At 39.4% G+C, this 17,608-nt stretch overlaps 2 protein-coding genes across 11 annotated transcripts in view; both read right to left on the bottom strand.

Moving 5' to 3' along the window:
* Nucleotides 1-657: 657 nt before the first annotated feature.
* On the bottom strand, nt 658-7,177 carry yy1b (YY1 transcription factor b). 2 transcript variants are annotated; one of them, XM_015044148.1, is made up of 5 exons: nt 6,286-7,177; nt 4,510-4,672; nt 3,264-3,324; nt 2,636-2,794; nt 658-1,735 (listed from the first exon to the last, which is right to left on the bottom strand). In XM_015044148.1, the coding sequence occupies exons 1-5, from the start codon at nt 6,833-6,835 to the stop codon at nt 1,553-1,555; spliced, it is 1,116 nt and encodes a 371-aa protein (XP_014899634.1). In that variant the 5' UTR covers nt 6,836-7,177; the 3' UTR covers nt 658-1,552. The 2 variants fall into 2 exon arrangements, with proteins under 2 accessions (XP_014899634.1, XP_014899635.1); XM_015044149.1 differs by having other exon boundaries at nt 4,510-4,660; nt 6,286-7,170.
* Nucleotides 7,178-8,845: 1,668 nt separating this feature from the next.
* The window catches only part of evlb (Enah/Vasp-like b), a 39,891-nt gene continuing 31,128 nt past the window's right edge, over nt 8,846-17,608 (bottom strand). For 4 of the 9 annotated variants that reach the window (XM_015044136.1, XM_015044131.1, XM_015044140.1 and 1 more), the window contains 10 exons: nt 15,896-15,962; nt 12,892-12,959; nt 12,521-12,762; nt 12,317-12,441; nt 11,698-11,737; nt 11,442-11,493; nt 11,276-11,333; nt 11,134-11,194; nt 10,844-10,901; nt 8,846-9,474 (listed from right to left, as the gene is read on the bottom strand). In XM_015044136.1, the coding sequence (XP_014899622.1) occupies nt 9,407-9,474; nt 10,844-10,901; nt 11,134-11,194; nt 11,276-11,333; nt 11,442-11,493; nt 11,698-11,737; nt 12,317-12,441; nt 12,521-12,762; nt 12,892-12,959; nt 15,896-15,962 (839 nt within the window). In that variant the 3' untranslated portion in view covers nt 8,846-9,406. Of the gene's footprint in view, nt 9,557-10,843; nt 10,902-11,133; nt 11,195-11,275; nt 11,334-11,441; nt 11,494-11,697; nt 11,738-12,316; nt 12,442-12,520; nt 12,763-12,891; nt 12,960-15,895; nt 15,963-17,608 lie in introns of all 9 variants that reach the window. The other 5 variants (XM_015044132.1, XM_015044134.1, XM_015044133.1 and 2 more) reach the window with 5 other exon arrangements.

Below are 17,608 nucleotides of genomic sequence, written 5' to 3'. Positions count from 1 at the left end.
AGCCTTCTGGCTTTAATTCTCTCGACTTACTGCGTGACATTTCATCTGACCACAGCGAGTCAGTCTGCTCCACCTGCTGCAACACATGCAGGAAACTTTGATAGATGCTTTTCACCGACCGGTTGTCTTTTTCTCTCCAAACCTGTGAGGATTCTCGACTTGGCTCCATATTGGTTTAGTACGTGTCAGTCTAAAGCATCGACTCCCATTCCATTCCAGAATTTAAGAGCAAAAATACACTCTTAAAAGTTTTTTACAGTTAGCCATTGAGCTAGTTATGAAATAAAATGTAATCTTGCAGTTCATCCTTTGTTATTAGTAGCCATGCTAACTAGCTGTATATTACTAGAGAGCAAAGGGGAGAGTGTGGGAAACGTGTATACAAGAATGATTGACAGCACCAAGACACTCCTTTTAGCTCTGACTGGTTATTTTTGACCAAAGAGAAAAAGGCAAAGGAACTAGATTTTTCACACCTTATCTGTCTCATGTTATTCTAATATGGTTAAAAACCATATTGTTGATATAAGTTACATACAGCAGTTTTAATGACTTTTTGAAAAATCTTCTTCCTTTGTGACCAAGCCCCTTAGCAATTTGTACCAACACCTACTTAAGAGACCCCTCGAAGAAGATGCACAGAGAGAAACTGTAGAGTGTAGCTTGACAGAGTTGGAATGACCCATTTTATTGTGGTCAGTTGAAATACATGGGTGTAAATACCAACAAAAGGAAGATAATGGCTGACCTCTGTACATTACATTCTAACAAAGAAGTGATGGTCTCGCAGTCTTTACCACGTACGCGTCAGAACCTTCAACGCGACCGCCGCCGAGTACGATTATATTACTCATTCATCTGTGTTAAGACAGTTAATATAAAATATAAAGCAACTCATGACTAAAAGTTTAATTGGTTAACACTTTAAATCACACCTCTATCTATGTCTACTTAATTTTAATACAGCCATACAATACAAGTATACAAGGTTATTCTGTGGTTAGAGAAAAGTACAACCAAAGATGGCAGAAATGCAAACATACAGTTGGTTTTTCGACTCCTTCTATGTGTGATTCGGGTGTAACGTGTCATCGGTATGATCTTGTAACGCAGGAAAATAAAAGAGAGAAAAACTGTTTCGCTAAACACGGCCTGAGACAAGTGTACAATATGCACACTTGGAGGGAAATAAAAGTAATAATATATACCACTGTTTCTCTGACTTCTCAGGTAAAAATAAATCTCTGATGTTTGTCCTTGGGTTCCATCTTCTGGTAGCAAAGTGCCAATAGAGAAATGGGGACAGGTGGCTGGGAGGGTCGTGTCTGTGTTCCTCATCCAACGTGACAGCAGGGGGGAAAAAAGGAGGATTTGGGGAGGAAAAAAAACAAACAACGTAATTTCAGTGTTTTATGTCTTTTAAACTGTCAGACCTTTTCGTTTTGTGTTTTTTTTGTTTTTTTGTATAAATCAATGAGTCTCAAGGTTTTCATCATGTCTTGAAAAGAGGTTGTTTTTTCGCCTTCGTGGCTCGACGCTGACAAACGGGCTCTCATTGGTTGTTTTTGGCTTTGGCGTGTGTGAGAATGTGAGACTTCAGGTTGGTAGACTGGGCGAATTTCTTATTGCAGCCGTCGAACGGGCACACGTAGGGCCGGTCTCCGGTGTGGATCCTCACATGTGTGCGCAGGTTGAAGTCCAGAGAAAACCTTTTCCCGCACCCTTCGAAGGTACACTGAAGAAAGAAAAACAACACGATTAATCTGTTGATATAGGAAAGTCCCTCGACTCTGATTCTGTTTTTTTATTTTTTACTGTAATCTTCTATGCATTCAGTACAAACTGATGTAATAAATTACTGCAATGGAGTTACCATAAAGAATGATCAACATGGTCTTAATGCTCATTAGCTCAAGATAATTTAAACAGTGTTTCCTTAAATTAGCTGGGTCATTGCAGGTTTCATCAACTAAACTTCAAGACCATTCTGAAAGAATTTAAGACATGTAACACGACAGAAATGTGCAAACACAATTGCAAATAAAAAGATCATACGGATTGGCAACAGAAGTCAACTAACGGCGAAGACGAACATCTTCCAGCAAACTGACAGTAAATATACGTATACTTACCCATGATCGATGTAAAAAAAAACCTCACTAGAAAGCTAATTGGCAGCTAATTAGCGGTTGCTGCAACCGGCTCGAGTCACAGAACGCAATGAAGATTCAATTCAATTCAAATTCAAAAACAGTTTATTGATCCTAAAGGGAAAATAATGTCTGTCCACGACTCAAACTTTCACATAACAGTAAAGTCCCATGAGAAGAAAGAAAACAGCATAAAATTTATTATTGCCTTCCTAAAATAATGGCCCAAGTAATTTTGTAAAAAAGAAAAAAAAAAAAAAAAAAAAAAAAAAACACTTTTCGCAAAAGGAAAAAAAATGGCTTAGGCCACTATTTTGACAAGATGAGAGTCCTTTCACTGCAAAATTTAAGACATGTGGTTAATGCATTGAAGGCCAACTTATTTTTTGTAATGACTTCAAGAAATTTTAAAGCCTTAATTTTAGATACATGAGCTTAAGACGTTTTAAGGATGTTCGGACACCCTGATTAGTCCTGATACCGACCTGAAAGGGTTTCTCCCCTGTGTGGACAAGCTGGTGGCGCTTGAGTTTGGAGCTCTCGACGAAAGCCTTGCCGCACTCTGCGCAGACGTGAACGCGGGGTCCGTGGGTATGCAGATGCTTCCTCATGGCCGAGTTATCCCTGAACATCTTTGTGCAGCCCTGTGGGGGAAGGACGAATAAAAAGGGAAGCACGGCGCTGAGTTGACAAACAAATAACGGGAGGTTCGTCGCAGCGACAGTGTCGATATTTTATTGATGTGCGAGAGGGGTTACGTTTCCTTTCACACAAATGTCAGCGACAAGTGCTCTCAGCATCTTGTCGAGCTTTCGGAAAGAGGCTCTGAAAAGAGTAGAACAACAGATCTATACCGTGCTGAAGAGGCGATGCTCTGCCAACAGCCCGAACGAAAAAGAGCAGACTGCTCGCAGAGCAAAGAAAACCATTACATTAGTGGCCTGATTGTAATTGTGCATCAGAGCACTCAAGTGCTATCAATGCTTTTCAATAGCCTTCAGTAAAAAAAGAAAAAAAGAAAAAGAGAGAGAGCAACAGGCAGAGCTAAACCTGCGTGAACAGTGAATTTCATTTCAAAAGGGTTCTTGAGAGAGGCAGCATCTTTAGACTCACTTTATGGGGACAGGCTATCGTTCGGGGAGCGTCGTCTTCTTTCACCTTCCTGGGCTTCATTCTGATGAGAGCGGAGGGGGAAATAAACGGTTAGAAAAAATAAACACGGATAAAATCACTCTGTTAACAAAAGGTTTAAACAGAAGTTTAATGCAACCCGTTGAAGTAGAGATGCACCAATCAATAGGCCAAAGATAGAGACTGGCCGATTTTCCCCCTGAATCGACTCTTGCCTGTTCAGCAGGCCAAATAAAATCAGATAAAGGGAAGGAATGGACGCTTTGATGCACAAATAAGAATGCTGGTGTGATTCTTTGTTCTTGATGGCTTCAAAACTACTCCCCCTTATCAAAGAATATGCAGTCTATTGAGGAAAACCAGAATTTGGAACTAGGAAAAAAAAAAAAAGAAAAAAAGATTGTTGTATCTGCTGAGAAATCAGAGTTCAGCCCAAGATTATGGCTGTTGGTAAAGAACCAATTCAGGAAACTTTCTAAGGAAACTTCAGTCAAGGTGAATTGTTCTCAATTCAAAAAATGAGAACAAACTTTACTTTAGACATGAATTTATTGTGTGTTGATGCGGCTCGTTCAAAACCGAAACACAATGGACATTTTTAAATGTTTCTTTTTTTTAACATTACAAAAAAAAAAAACAAAAAAAAAAAACCCTGAGAAATGTCCACTGTGCTTCAGTTTTGAATAAGTGTGCATTTATATTCCTGTTGGTGAGAATTGTGAACAAAAATATTGGTGCTAAAATGTTGAGATTAAATAATATCAAATATATATTTTAAATATGAATCCCCCTCGCACCTTAATTTTGTAAACATGCAATTGTGGCCTGTTTAAAATTAACTCTACTTGCACCACCTCATTTTTTTTTACACATCAACATATTTGGTCTCTGTGTGTGAAAGCAGGGTTTAAATGTGTAGGAGCTGTTGTGTTTAAAAATAAAAACACAAAAATAGACTCTGATCTCTACCATGTACCACGTTGTGTGCGCCATCAATTTCACTTAACAGGGCTTTTTGCTCCTGTAACCGAAACATTGGATCAAAATTAAAGCGCAAAATAACTCAAACACTTCTAAGTTAATATTTAAAATGCAAGTATTGACATTTAAAACTGAAGCAACAGAAAACAGCGTCTTCAGCAGCTGCCTGCTTATTCACGGGCTCTGTGTTGACAGTGTAAACACGTCTGTTTACCGCCGGGAGCCGCTGACGCAGAGACGCTCTCACCTGGCAAATTCAGCCAGCTGTTTGGGGTCTGAGAGGTCGATCCCCGGGATGCCACCAGGGGGCAGCTTCTTCCCCGTCATGTACTCGGAGTAATCTGGAGGAGAGTTCTCCCCGACGATCTGCTCCTCCACCACTGACTCATGGTCAATGTCTTTATTGTCATCTAGGAACACATTACAGAGACTGAACCGATAACATATTGATGGAACCCTGGCTACAAGCCTCGGGAGTTGGAGAACATCTGCTACAGCATGCAGGCCACCTGATTATGCTAACAAGCACTTCGGTGCGGCATAATTAGTGAATAACATGAATACGTTTATCACTTCCTCACTCTTGTAGTAATCACAAAATTGCAGTTTGATATTACACAGCAATTATACTTACCACATTATTTTGATTTTTTTTAAACGATTAAACATGATTTTTAAAAAAAGTAGGATACATTCCACCATAACATTCAAATGAAAAGTGCTGTAAATGATAACTATATACACATCAAGTATCAAGTAAGATTTAAATCAAATGCCTTCATAACCTGCTGAAAACAGGTTATGAAGGTATTGTTTCACTAATTATTTGATTATATATTGATAAAGATTTTTTTGCACAATAATAAAGGCCCGAGCAAGAGTAAAATGCTGTATTTAATGGAATGTCTGAGCAAAAATCAATATTGCTTTCTGTTCATAATGGTCAGTTTTTAAGTGCACTATTTTATACTTTAAAATACGATCAAACCGAATTTGTTAAAATAAATTAATGACAAAAATGTATCGATTAAATTGCAAAACATCACAAATATTTTACATTCTCTATAATATTTTCTAAAAACAAATAGCTATGCAAGGGTAGTTGTTTCCACTCGAGTCATTAATGCAACATATTTTAATACGGGCCTTTAAGCACAAACGGCACAAAGTTTGCAGTCTCTTAATTATATTAATTTTATAAATGACGTTTTACGTGCATTTCCATCCTCAACATTCGACATTTTTAAAAACACTGTTAGGTCAGAAAATGCATTTCTGCTAACATTACTCTTCACCAGCCAGCAGAGAGCACTAAAAATAGAGTAACAAAAAGGTATGGCTCTCACTAAACGGGCTAGACAACTTGTTTTACCAGTGTGTTTGATTCACTAATGGACCTGTTAAATACTAGCTCTGGAGTGTTTTAGAAAGATACTTGTATAATGTTGACTGATTACTGACTGCTGTGTCCCTCCGCTGTGTTGCTTTTAAAGGCTTAAGCCATAAGGAGTGGTTAACTGTCAGCCGCAGGAACCAGACAAAGCTAACGGCTAAATAATATACTCAAGAAATGGTTCGTAATTACAAGAAAATCGTCTATATAAAAGTTAAACCCGAATTAACACAGTCGCCTGGAGCTACAGTGGCTATAATTGCGCTGAAAGTGCGCCACAGTTTTGAGGCCTGCAGATATGTTAGACCCAGCTCTCTCCCGACCCGGATCACGGCCGCCATCTCTGCCCGGCCGCGTCTATCGCCATCTTTTCGGGGCCGCCGCCATACTTACGAGTCTCGGGGAATATGGCGGCGCCCAGCAACACCTAAAACATGGCTTCCCTTCAAAACAAAAACATTTCCATATGGTATAGCAGGGTTTTGCATCGAAAAACCGGACAAAACGTCGATTTTTATAACGGCGCGACGGAGCACTCCAGGAAATAGTCTGGTGCAGCAGGACAACGCCCTGGGAATGAGGCCTCATTGCAACGGAGCTTACAGACACTGTATGGCTAAAGTTACTTACCCGATGCCCACATTGTAACAGAAAATTCTCCCTCCAGAGTCTTTATTTGCACCTGCTTTTGTTCCCATTTCCTCCCACCAGCGTCGGGGCCGCTTAAATAGCTCTTTTTGCCTGCTTTCTTTCCACCGGTGCCGCCTCCTCGCTTCACCCGACCCATCGCGGTTTTTCCAGCCACAGTCACTAAAGTCTGCTCGATGTACTCATCCTCGACCCCAGGTGCTGGCACTGGGATGAGGATCTGATCTTCGAATCCACCCCCGCCGTCCGTGTGCAGGTCCGAATCGTCTCCGCCGACCACCTCCTCCCGGGTCTGGACCAGGATAACCTCCTGGTGGTGGTGGATCGAGCTGGGGTCGTCCGTGACCAGAGGCTGCAGCGCAATCATGGGCTGCCCATCATCATCATCGTCGTCGTCGTCATCCCCGCCGACCACCGTGGTCTCAATAGTCTCCACTGGTATCGTTTCTACTTCTATTTCGTGCAGCTCCACGATTTCGGCCGGCATCTCCGAACCATCTGTCTCAATGTACAGCGTATCTCCGGATGCCATGTTGAAATCCGCCAGTTTGCCTCTCTCATTCACGCCGTGTTGTGCTCCTTGTTTTTGGACCTCACAAACACTCTCACACACACCCCCCTTGGTCCGCTCCTTGGTCCGCTCCTGCCTGTTCTTCGATAACAACTCTCCTCACTGCGTTCCAAGCCAGTTCTCGTCGCCACTATGCTCTGTCATATGCAATCATCGCGAGATTTCAGTGAGCTCAGCGAGAACGGGTTTGCTGTGGCATGGGGATCCATGGGGGATTCCAAGCTATGTGGCTGTTAAAATATCCGACGAGTTTCACGATGTTCATAATTCATCTAAAAATATGTGTAAATAAAGTTAACTTACTTGGCATACGATGTTGATCACACTTCACATCTTCTCTCATTTAACGCAATTTTTTTTTTAAGTTTTTTATTTTATTTTTATTTAACTCTTCTGATTGCCCAACATGTCTGGAATATTTTTATGTATTTAATTTTATATATGTAATTTATGCTTATCCGATATATATGCAGCATGTCAATAAAATTATCTCTTAATCAAAAAAACATAATTATAGTTAAACCTCCAATGATTAAAAAAAAATCTTCCTCTGGGATATGGAAGACCATAAGTGCCACACATTGAATAAAAATAACTAAATGCACATATGTGACAATTTCATGAAATCAGAAATGGATAAATTAAATACACCAATAACATAATTAATAAATATATTTTTGTATTTTAATGTTGAAGTTTATTATAGTTTAAAATCACATTATTATTTAAGAGTTTCTTTATTACTTTGCAAAATGTGTCTGCACTTTGCACAGTGCTATTATTTAAACTTTTACTGTTCCTTATTAAAGAAACCATAACAATGACTGCTTAATTTGCACAAGATAACATCAGACCAGTTACATTAACAACCACAGAGTTTGCACCACTCACTCGACCAAATCTAATCAAATTATTCAGGGTCAAAAGTGTCACAGATGAATAAATCACTGATTAATTACTTTATTCTATCTTTAGAGAATAAAAATTTGACATAAATACATACATTTAATTAAAGATATACTCAATAAAATGTTTTTTGTTACAAAAACAGTCATTTTGTTGCACAGCATCATTTATTTGTTTGCCAGACTAACCCCTGAAAGTCAGTGGGTGGAGTTAAGACTGCTAGTTAAAGGTGATTGGTCTGAAGTGCGCATTAGCTAATCAGATTTGAGCATTCATTAGTTTACCTTTCTGGCTGTTAAAATAGTTTCATAAACCACTGCACCCACATGCACTGTATAAAATTATCAAATGAATGCTGTCATAACTAACATTAAAATATGTCTTTAACATATTTAATATTCAAATGATTTACACAATTATTTTCTTATAATAAAGTATGTAAGAAAAATAATGACAGATAAATGATTATGGACACACTTGTTTATTTTTTGCATGTTTCCAGTTTCATTTAAATCACCAAGTCACTTTTGTTCCTCCATAATGGGTTGAGTAATGTTTGTATTTGACTCACCTAGCCCATTTCTTTATTTATATTTTATGTAAGTTATTTGCATGCTACTGCATTGTAACTGTTTTCAACCTTAAATATTAAAGACATAAATGCGAGTAGCTCAGTTGTTGCCTTCATTCTTGATTTGCACCAGGTGTAATTTTGTGATCCTCGTTTAATCACCAAAACAAAACGCACAAAAAAACAAGACACTGATTCATCCAAGACATTGTTCACAGTTTTATTTGAATTCATTTGAAACTCGTTTTGTTTTTCCCCCTCCTCAAACCAGGAAGCACTTTGTCATAAATGGAGACAATAAAATGAACAATACTACACCGTATCTTTGCAGCCAATAAACATTTTTTATTAACAACAAGATCACAAAAACTCTGGTGTTTTGTTTTTATTTATTCATTTATTTTTTTTTACCTCAGAAGATTGCATTATCAAAAGAAGTTTATTTTTGTTCTTGGTTTCACATTGAAGGCTATTTTTCTTCTCTCTCTTTTTAAAAAAAGTTTCTGTGGTGGTTCCAAATGTACTTGGTGTTGGTGAAAGGGAAAAATAACTAAAAAAGAAAAATTAAACATAATTATAATATTTCAGGTCAGGTGGTGAAAAGCAAAAAAAAAAGAGAGACTGCTTGTGAATGTAACTCAAACAAAACTTAATATAAACAATGTATAAAATACAAAAAAAATCCCCGACTTACATTGATGTGCAATAAAACATTGTTACCTATAATTTTATCATTAGAATGATAGAAATAATAGAAATAATAATAATGGAAAAATTATATTAACAAAAAATATTTTAAATAAACTCCAAAAAGAAAAAAAAAGAAAAAACAAAAAAATCCAATAAAATAATTTTATATTTCATAAATTTCCTTTGGACCAAAGGCAGAGAGGAGAGACGGGCAGACAAACAGACTAAACATGTTAACAAAACGGAGCAATCAGTGCGAGAATGTGGCCCTTTTTCACGGTAGAAACAAACAAACCAAATGTTACGCAGACGCGGCCGAGGCGTTACAGTAACGGCGCCGCATCGCTGAACACGACGACTGGATGTCACAGTTTGGGCCTCTGTTCCTGACTTCTCCTCTTCCTCCTCGTCGTCTTCAGGGCCTCAGCAGCGGCTGCAGGGGGCAATGGTTTGAGAAAGCGATTCAGCTCTCAAAGTTTATGTCGTGCTAACTCGACTGAGTTCATTTCTAATGGCTGTGTGGAGAGAGAAGACGGGGAAATAAGTTGGGGTTAAACTGCAGGCAGGTTTCTGTAAAGACAGACACAATCGATTTTAAAGGGACATTTCTCATGTTTTGACGTGGGACGTCATGTGCAATCAGCATGTTGTGATATTGCTCTCCGAGAGGCTTCGGTAAAAATAAAACCGTTTCCCTCGCATCTGGAGATGTAGTGAGACTACAGGGAACCTGCCATTTTACTTCCAATCTAAAGAAAAAGAAATCCTACCTATTTATGCAAACACTCTCTAATAAACCTCTACGCCACTGTAATCACTGTTTGACTGTAGGCATTTATGGAACAATGTTTCATATGAAAACATGTTGCAACATGGATGCTGATGTGATGGCAAAAATCTGCAAGGCTTGGAGAAGCAGCTAACTTCGGCCTCCGGGTTAAAACATCTCTAATTGTTCTTCTTGTTTTTCTCTCTTTTTTTTTTGTGGTCCCACAATTCTTAGCTTCCTTAAAAATCCTTTTAGGACAAATGAAACTGAAGCACTTTTTAAATTTATGCTTTACTACTTTTAGTTTATGAGAAAATTAAAAAAAAAAAAAAACCTTATGGATTTCTTAACAGAAATCCATATTTCTATTATCGGTAAAGACAAGCGAACACGCCTTTGAGCTAAAACGCTTATATTGCTCTTCCGGGGACTGGACAATAACAAGATAGTTACTCATCTAAAACTGTCCATATCTGGTGTCGATGTAGTTATTTTCAAAACTTAAAAATGGCTACAAACAAGGCTGGATGAGGCCCTAAGTCTGCGTTGCCATGATGCTCAGTGGGAGGACAATAATCTCGCTTTAGCGAACTGGGCCAGTTTTTCAGTGGAAAATACAGCTGGAATAAAACAAATACCTTTGCGGCTTTTTACACATCTTTACTAAAATGTGCCAATATAACAGGTTTAAACAATAATTGAACATTATTGCTTAATTGCCCATGTTAAGTTTTGTTTAATTATGTATTTATACAGATTTCTCAAACATGTTATACTAATTATTATTTATTGCTCATTACAAATGCCGATTTTCTATCCAACTACCACAGCTCTGCTCAAAATTACATCTATTTGATTTTATGACATGAACTGGACTTACTGCAAGCATTCAGACCAAGTTATTAAATTGTTCCATTTACTTTTCTAAGTATCTAGTGCAACCTAGTGGTTACAAAACCACATAACCAGTTAGACTGGTGCAAACCAACCGGGTGTAACATTCCAGCGGCATGAGGGTAAAAAAGAAACGCACCATCAATGATTTCATCCTTCACTTTGTGCAGTTCGCGGAAAACCTCATCCAAGATTTCCTGTAGAACAAGAAATTGACATTCTTTTTATGTACAGTAGAAACAGAAGTTCACAGAAAACAAATGAGAACACGTCACGTAATCGAGGTGATGCGTGGATTATCATTTGGCTTTAAAAGTAAAAACTGGCGAACAGACAGTTTTTACTGTGAATATAAACCAGCGTATTTAGCATCGTGTCGGTTTTCCCTTTGTGCTGCCATGCAGTTTGAGCAGTTTGGTTTTACTCCACCTGCTTCATCCTGTCGAGATCTAACGAGTCTGTGTCGCTGACACTTCCTGCTGTTCGTAACCTGTGGGACAAAAAATGTTTCTTTTTTTAGGAAATCATCTGTTTCGCTGACTGCTGCTGTTTGAGCTTCCCCGGCTCTCACCTCGAAACCATCGACCTGTCCGCAGAGTTCGCTCGGTCCCAGGGCTTCTTCGCACCGTCTGTGTGACAAAAGCAAAATGTGATTATTTCTTTTTTTTTCCCCTGCTGCAGGATAATCAGATGATTGGCGAAATAGCAGCTTGTGCAGCTCTAACGTTGTTTCCTACCTGTGGAATTCTGCGCACCCCGAGTGTTGGGCGACGAAGAGTTTGCATCATCCTGGAGTAAAACGTGGGAGGAAAAAAATATGGCTTTTCAGCTTCGTTGCACTGGAATTACATTTATCTTCATTTAACTCAGCAAGCACTGACAAGTGACGCCGTTTTGATTGTGTAATCACCACCATCGTCATCGACTGTATAGCTTTGACTGACATTTAGAACAATTTCAATCCATCACTGTTGCTGCTGCTGGTCCACTTACGTTTTGGCTGTCGTCAGGCTTCTCTGAAGCCGCTTTCCTTCTGGAGGAAAGAAGAAGCCTCAATTAAGAATGACATATTTCACCTAAATAAGTAAATGGCAATTCTGTTTGTCAAATAGACCGTGGACACAAAAGATAGAAAGAAAGAAAGGAAGGCAGATAGAAGGAAAGAAAGACAGAAAGAAAACTTTAAAAAAAAAATTAACAACACATTTACTTGTCAATAACTATGATTTATGACATCACAATTTTACGCCCTAAGAAGCATTCACATAAGCGCAGAGTTAAAATCTAACTGTTCATCAACCAACATTATTAAAACCCCACTGAGAGAAAAACTCAGTCAGGTCATCACCGGAAAAATCAAACACTTTAATAGTGAACATTGTGTCGACTTTTTCCTCCGCAACATCATTTATGTTGCGATTGTTTGATGTTTTGTTCAGAAAAAAATTTAACAATTTGCAGTTAGCTTCTTTTTTTTTGTATAGACTGCACCAAATATAAAAGCCACTTGAGACCAATAAACTGAGAAAAAAGAAAGAAAGAAAGAAAGAAAGAAAGAAAGAAAGAAAGAAAGAAAAGAAAGGAGGATTTTTTTTGGGTTGATTGCTCTGACCTTCTGGCCAGGAGAGCGTTCATCTCCTCCATCAGTCCTCCACTTCCTCCACTCGTTCGATTGGCTTCATTTTTGGTACCTGAAGAGCCGTCCTCAGGCTGACACACAGAACTTACTTTAGACAGCTTCTCAATCATGACCAAAAGAACAATTCATCATGTGTGTCATAAAAAACCCCCAAAAAACCCCATGAATAAGTCTTACCCTTTGGACACGGCGAAGTTTGGCTCCAGCGATCATTGCGGCGAGGCCGGTTGGCGCGGGGCCCTCGTCCCCCTGGCTGCCTCCTCCTATAGGCAGCGGAGGAGGAAGAGGAGGGGCCACCGCTGACAGTGGCGGGGGGCCCGGTGGCGGCGGAGGAGGGGGAGGGCCACCCATGTTTACGGGTGGAGGTACTACAGGTGGGGCTACGGAGAGCACAGCAGGGTGGCCTTGGAAAGGAGAACCTGGAAACATCAAGTCAAAGATGAAGAAGACGTTTTATTTACCTCTGGATGCTGCTAATGATGGTTTGTGTGAGAAAGTAGAAACTTTAAGTGTCTTCGGTGTGTGTGTGTGTGTGTGTGTGTGTGTACCTGAGTTGGAGGACCGTCGTTCCCGCTCCATGTGCGCCTGCATCTGCTGCTGCTGTTCCATCATCTGCCTGAAAGCAAATGGAGAAAACACAGCTGCTAATTCAGCATCCGAAAAAAAAAAAACATAATCATTGAATATTTGATTCAATTCCAGCACCAAAACAGTTGAGACAACCACTTCACACGAACAGCTGAGGATCTGTAGAGCTGAACTCAAACCTCTTGAATTTTTTTTGCTCCAGTGCAAAAGAGAGGCGTCCCCGTAGCATGATGCCTCCACCACCATGTTCTACTGCGGGGATAGTGTTTTCAGGGTAGGTCTGCAGTTGGGCTAAACTCTACTGAGTTTGATGATGATGATAATAACGGATTGAGCAAAGCTCCACAAGATGTTCCAAATTTGGATTTTTATTTTCTTATCTCAGATTTAAAGTCTCCACTACTTCCTCCCTGACCCGTCCGCTTTGTTTCCTGGCCGCCATGACGCTGCTGTTCTCCAATAAACCTCCGAAAATAATTTCCCGGTCTACCTGTTGTTGCTTTTATCCATCTATATCTTTTGATAAGTCGATTTAATGTGAAAATATATATATATATATATATATATCTTTACTCAATGCCACATTGTTTTGGCATTGGGTTAAATAAACAAGTTAAAGATTAACAACTAATATATAAATTGTGCATTTGAAACAAAACAGGCATTATTTAAAGCATAAGTGTTTTGAGTAAATCCAGGTATTTCTGCAACTTCCTGATTTTGGTGTTTAAATAATAATAATAATAAAAAATCTGTTTGCAATTTAAACAAGCAAGATGCCGTCTCGACCATTCTGGAGAAAACATTCATTTAGATGATTTAAAACCTCCAGTCGACTGCACGTTTTGGAAAACATCTGCCAGCCAAGGCATCTTTTATAATGCACAAAGCATATGTATGTCACACCCCAGGAGGGGAGGGAAGGAGACGGCTCGTGGGGAGGAAGCAGAGTCATCCAGCTGTGAGTTGGACGGGAGACGAGCTGAGACAGCAGAACATTTGATGTGACAGCGGAGACAAACTCCCGCCACGATTGCAGCTCCGATCCTGGGAATAGTTCGGCAGACATGGAATCTACTCCATTTTCTACAACGTGTGTGTCCCTCTAAAACCTGGGATCTGGCGATCAGATCAGCCAGCGAGCTGGGAAACTGAAACCGAAACGAAAAGAGCCAGTTGTGATTCTGCGAAGGGAGAGAAGAAATCTCTCAGTCGCCCATCCATCTTTTTTCTCAATTGTGATTATTACAAGTCAACGGCGGCGCACGCAGCAGAACCCATGAGCTGCAACTGTTTCAGATGTCGGTGCCTCAAAATGTCACAACGCTCCTGCAGAGCTCTAAATATAGCCAAGAATCCTTTCTTCCTTTCCAGTTTGGTTTTCTCCGTGTCACTCTGACTGTTTTCCTCTCCTCAGGAGACGGCTGCTTCCTATTAGCAGAGCTGAGCTGCAGCATGAACACAAAGCTGAGGAAATGTCAGCGCTGCTGATTTCTGGCAGCAAAATCAGATCTCAACTCATTCAGTTTATGTGATATCAATATTTTCACTAATCATAACGCAAGATAGAGTCACAGGTACAGCTGGAGCGTATTTTAGGTCTTGGTTCAGTGTACCTGTTCCCATTTCGTCTTACTTTACTGTGTAAATTTATACATAAGTAACTGACAGGATGAGTGTGCATAGAACATGGATGGATAACCTGATCAGGTTTTAAGAAACTAACTGCTGAGGACTGAATGGAAGAATGCACATTTAAAGCTGAATGTGTTTATTGTTAAGAGATTGAAAGTGTTTTATGATTTGATTCTTCTCTGACCAAATAGTGATCAGATGGACCGCTTTCCAGTGGCTTCATGTTTCAGTTTTTCATAGATACAAAATCTGACGAATCTTGAAAGATTTTGAGTCCTTTTCCTGAAATATTTTTCAAACCTTTGCCTGACAGAGGCACCAGCAAAATAAACCATCCAAGTTTACTTTTGCACTTAATATAAAAGTCTTTTTTTTTTTCTTTTTCTTTTTGCCAAATGTCGTAGCTCAACAGTTTTTGGGACCAGTTGCAAAAAAAAAAAATATTGGAATTCTCTTTATTTTAAATAAAATTTGTATCATGGTTAAGTTTGTAAAGGAATCTTTTTATGTTGCTCCATTGCTTCGTTTGTGTTGTTTCTTTTAAAGGTCTCTCTTTTGGCATATGTAAGTAGTCTAATTCTTGATTAAAAATGGTTAAAATACGGCTGCCAGGTGGTTACGCTGGTGTGGAAGCTATAATCGTGGATGTACTGCATAATTTCGATTTCAAGCCTCTTTTCTGTCAAATTATAGTTCAAAAAAAGGCCACTAGTGCAAACCCCCCCCCCCAGCTCCCCAACCCCCCACCCCCCAAAAAACACACAAATTGCCTCTCTGATTTCCGAGACTTTAAGTAGAATGTTACGGAAAACTTTAGGAACGCACTAGCATCATCCATTTTTAATTCGAAAAAGACAAAAAAATGGGGAGGGGGAAAATACATCTGAATTTTTGTGACATATATTTTTGCTCTCTCTTTCTGTCACCTTCCTGTTTTAATAGTGTGAAATGAATCAATCAGCATCTCAAAAAACGATGATAAAACAAGTAAACGCATCAAAAAAACAGATTCTCCAAGTTTCCTTTTATCAATATAATCCAGTGAAATAATTGGATTGTTTAACAAGATTTAACAAGATTTACAGGACAGACCTGTTTTGATTAAACATAGAAAAAAACCCACACAGTAACATTTCATGTAAGTAAGAAATTTGACTCTATTAAACAAGCCAATAAAACAGGACCTAAAAACAAAGTGCAAGTTTTATAAGATGTTTCTTTTTGTTTTTTTAGCCTCAAGTAGCAAGTCCAAACCCAGAGGTGTTATTTTTTGACGCTGCAGCCATCGCTGCGCTGACGTCGGTGTGTGTCCGAGTGAATGTGTTTCACCTCGCTCTCTGAGCGTCGATCTCGTCCGAAGTGGGGCCGTTCTGGACCTGCCGCTGGAGAGCTGGACCTGCAGAATCAAACCAGAGCAAAAAGGCAGAGAGAGAAATATGGATAAGGCAACAACGCTGTGCTCAACAATCCATCACCAGCGCCTTGGATGTTCATTATAATTAGTGCCAGTCGAGACAATTAACCACCCAAGTGACAGGGGAATTAAGCAGGAGTTAACCATTATGTCACCTCTTTGTGGGGTACTGACTAATGCCGGGTGAAAAGCATGCTAATCCGCAGTTTAAATGAGCGCAGATTGATTCATCAAGCTCTTGTGAAGGCAAGTTAAACACCAGAGGGATGTGCTCTTTGGCTTTTTGTTCCGCAGCGCGAGACGCCTTGCAGAAGGATTTCGACGTCACACCAACAAAACTTTATTTTGTTCCGCTGGGATTTTCTGCGATAGTCCGACACAAAGCGGCAGATGATTGAGAAACGGAAGGAAAACAATCCGTGGTTTCCAGTTCAAGTGGAGTATGACGGGGTTTAGCACAACTGCAGACTTATGAAGACGCAGCCGTCCACCTAAGCTAACAGGATATTAATCAGAGAGGAGTTTACCATTTACTTTCCATTGCATATAAATGCACAGTCTTGTGTCGGTCCATCACATAAAATCCCACTTGAACACCTTGAGGTTTGTGGTTGTACATTAGTGGAAAAAAAAAACTTCAAGGGGTATGAATACGTTTGCGATGAGCTGCATCGTAGGATGAAAGTGACTAATAAGTCTGTTTTTCTTTTTACGGTTTGTGCTGCAGGGCCCCTGCAATGTAATCCCTTTAACACCATTAGGGAGATCTACAGATGGAGAACCAGATAGGGTGTGTGATTACTTCAAGTCGCGATAAGACGGGAGCAAAAGCCACTTCAAGCTGAGGGATTACAATAAAATCAGAGGGATTCGTCGTCTTTTTACAATGAAGCCTCCAGTTTGACTGAAGTCCCTCAGCGGTGTTATTAAATGTGTCACCAAAGAATCAAGAAGACATTCGTATATATACGTAAAATGTTTCTTTAAAGAAATAAGTATTAGGATGAAGTATGATTGTGATCATTGGATCTTTAAAGTGTTTCACAGCTTCTCTTTTGTGATCTCGTGGATTTCTTTTTCGACAGAGGGCTGTGAAACAAAGCAGAACTAAAAAAAAAAAAAATGTTCACATTCGCCACGTCCTGTTCTCGTCTAATGAAAAGTGTTGCTTTACATAATAGCGCTACGGCTTTCAGGGTCACTACTCTCTGATGGAAGCGGCTTTGGCTAATGGCTCCCATTGATCAAGTAACACAGATCCGAAAATAACACAGGCCGAATTAAAGGACGCGAGTCAAACCTGGTGTCAGGTGATTTACCCGATTGAAGACATGTGAGCATTGGTAGGTCTGGTGTTTACCTTACAAACAAACAAAGAACTTTGTTTCCATGTATTTATTCATGCGGAGTCATTTTCCTTCTTGTTTTTTAAGACAGAAACACCAAAACATAGCTCTGTCTTTTTTAAAGGAGTCAGTCATGAACAATACTTTTAATCCCTTAATTTAATGTCCAACAGAATACAGTCGCATCAAACGATTTGAAAGTGACGTGAAAACATCAAACATCTATTGCCACAGTCATCTCAAGCATGTGTCGCATTTTCCCTTAAAATACTCGGGCAAAAA

Source organism: Poecilia latipinna, unplaced genomic scaffold (genome assembly GCF_001443285.1).
Source record: "Poecilia latipinna isolate Pla-1442-1.1 unplaced genomic scaffold, P_latipinna-1.0 Scaffold663, whole genome shotgun sequence".
NCBI lineage: Eukaryota > Metazoa > Chordata > Actinopteri > Cyprinodontiformes > Poeciliidae > Poecilia > Poecilia latipinna.
Note: the sequence above shows the minus strand (reverse complement) of the source record. Positions and strands in the feature narration are given on the sequence as shown.

What these genes read in the sequence shown, in the direction of transcription:
- yy1b (XM_015044148.1), bottom strand. Translation starts at nt 6,835, where the DNA reads ATGGCATCCGGAGATACGCTGTACATTGAGACAGATGGTTCGGAGATG. An exon ending in TGTTACAATGTGGGCATCGG is followed by an intron (nt 4,673 to 6,285) that starts GTAAGTAACTTT and finishes ATGTGTTCCTAG; the next exon opens with ATGACAATAAAGACATTGAC. An exon ending in CAGCTGGCTGAATTTGCCAG is followed by an intron (nt 3,325 to 4,509) that starts GTGAGAGCGTCT and finishes CGCTCTCATCAG; the next exon opens with AATGAAGCCCAGGAAGGTGA.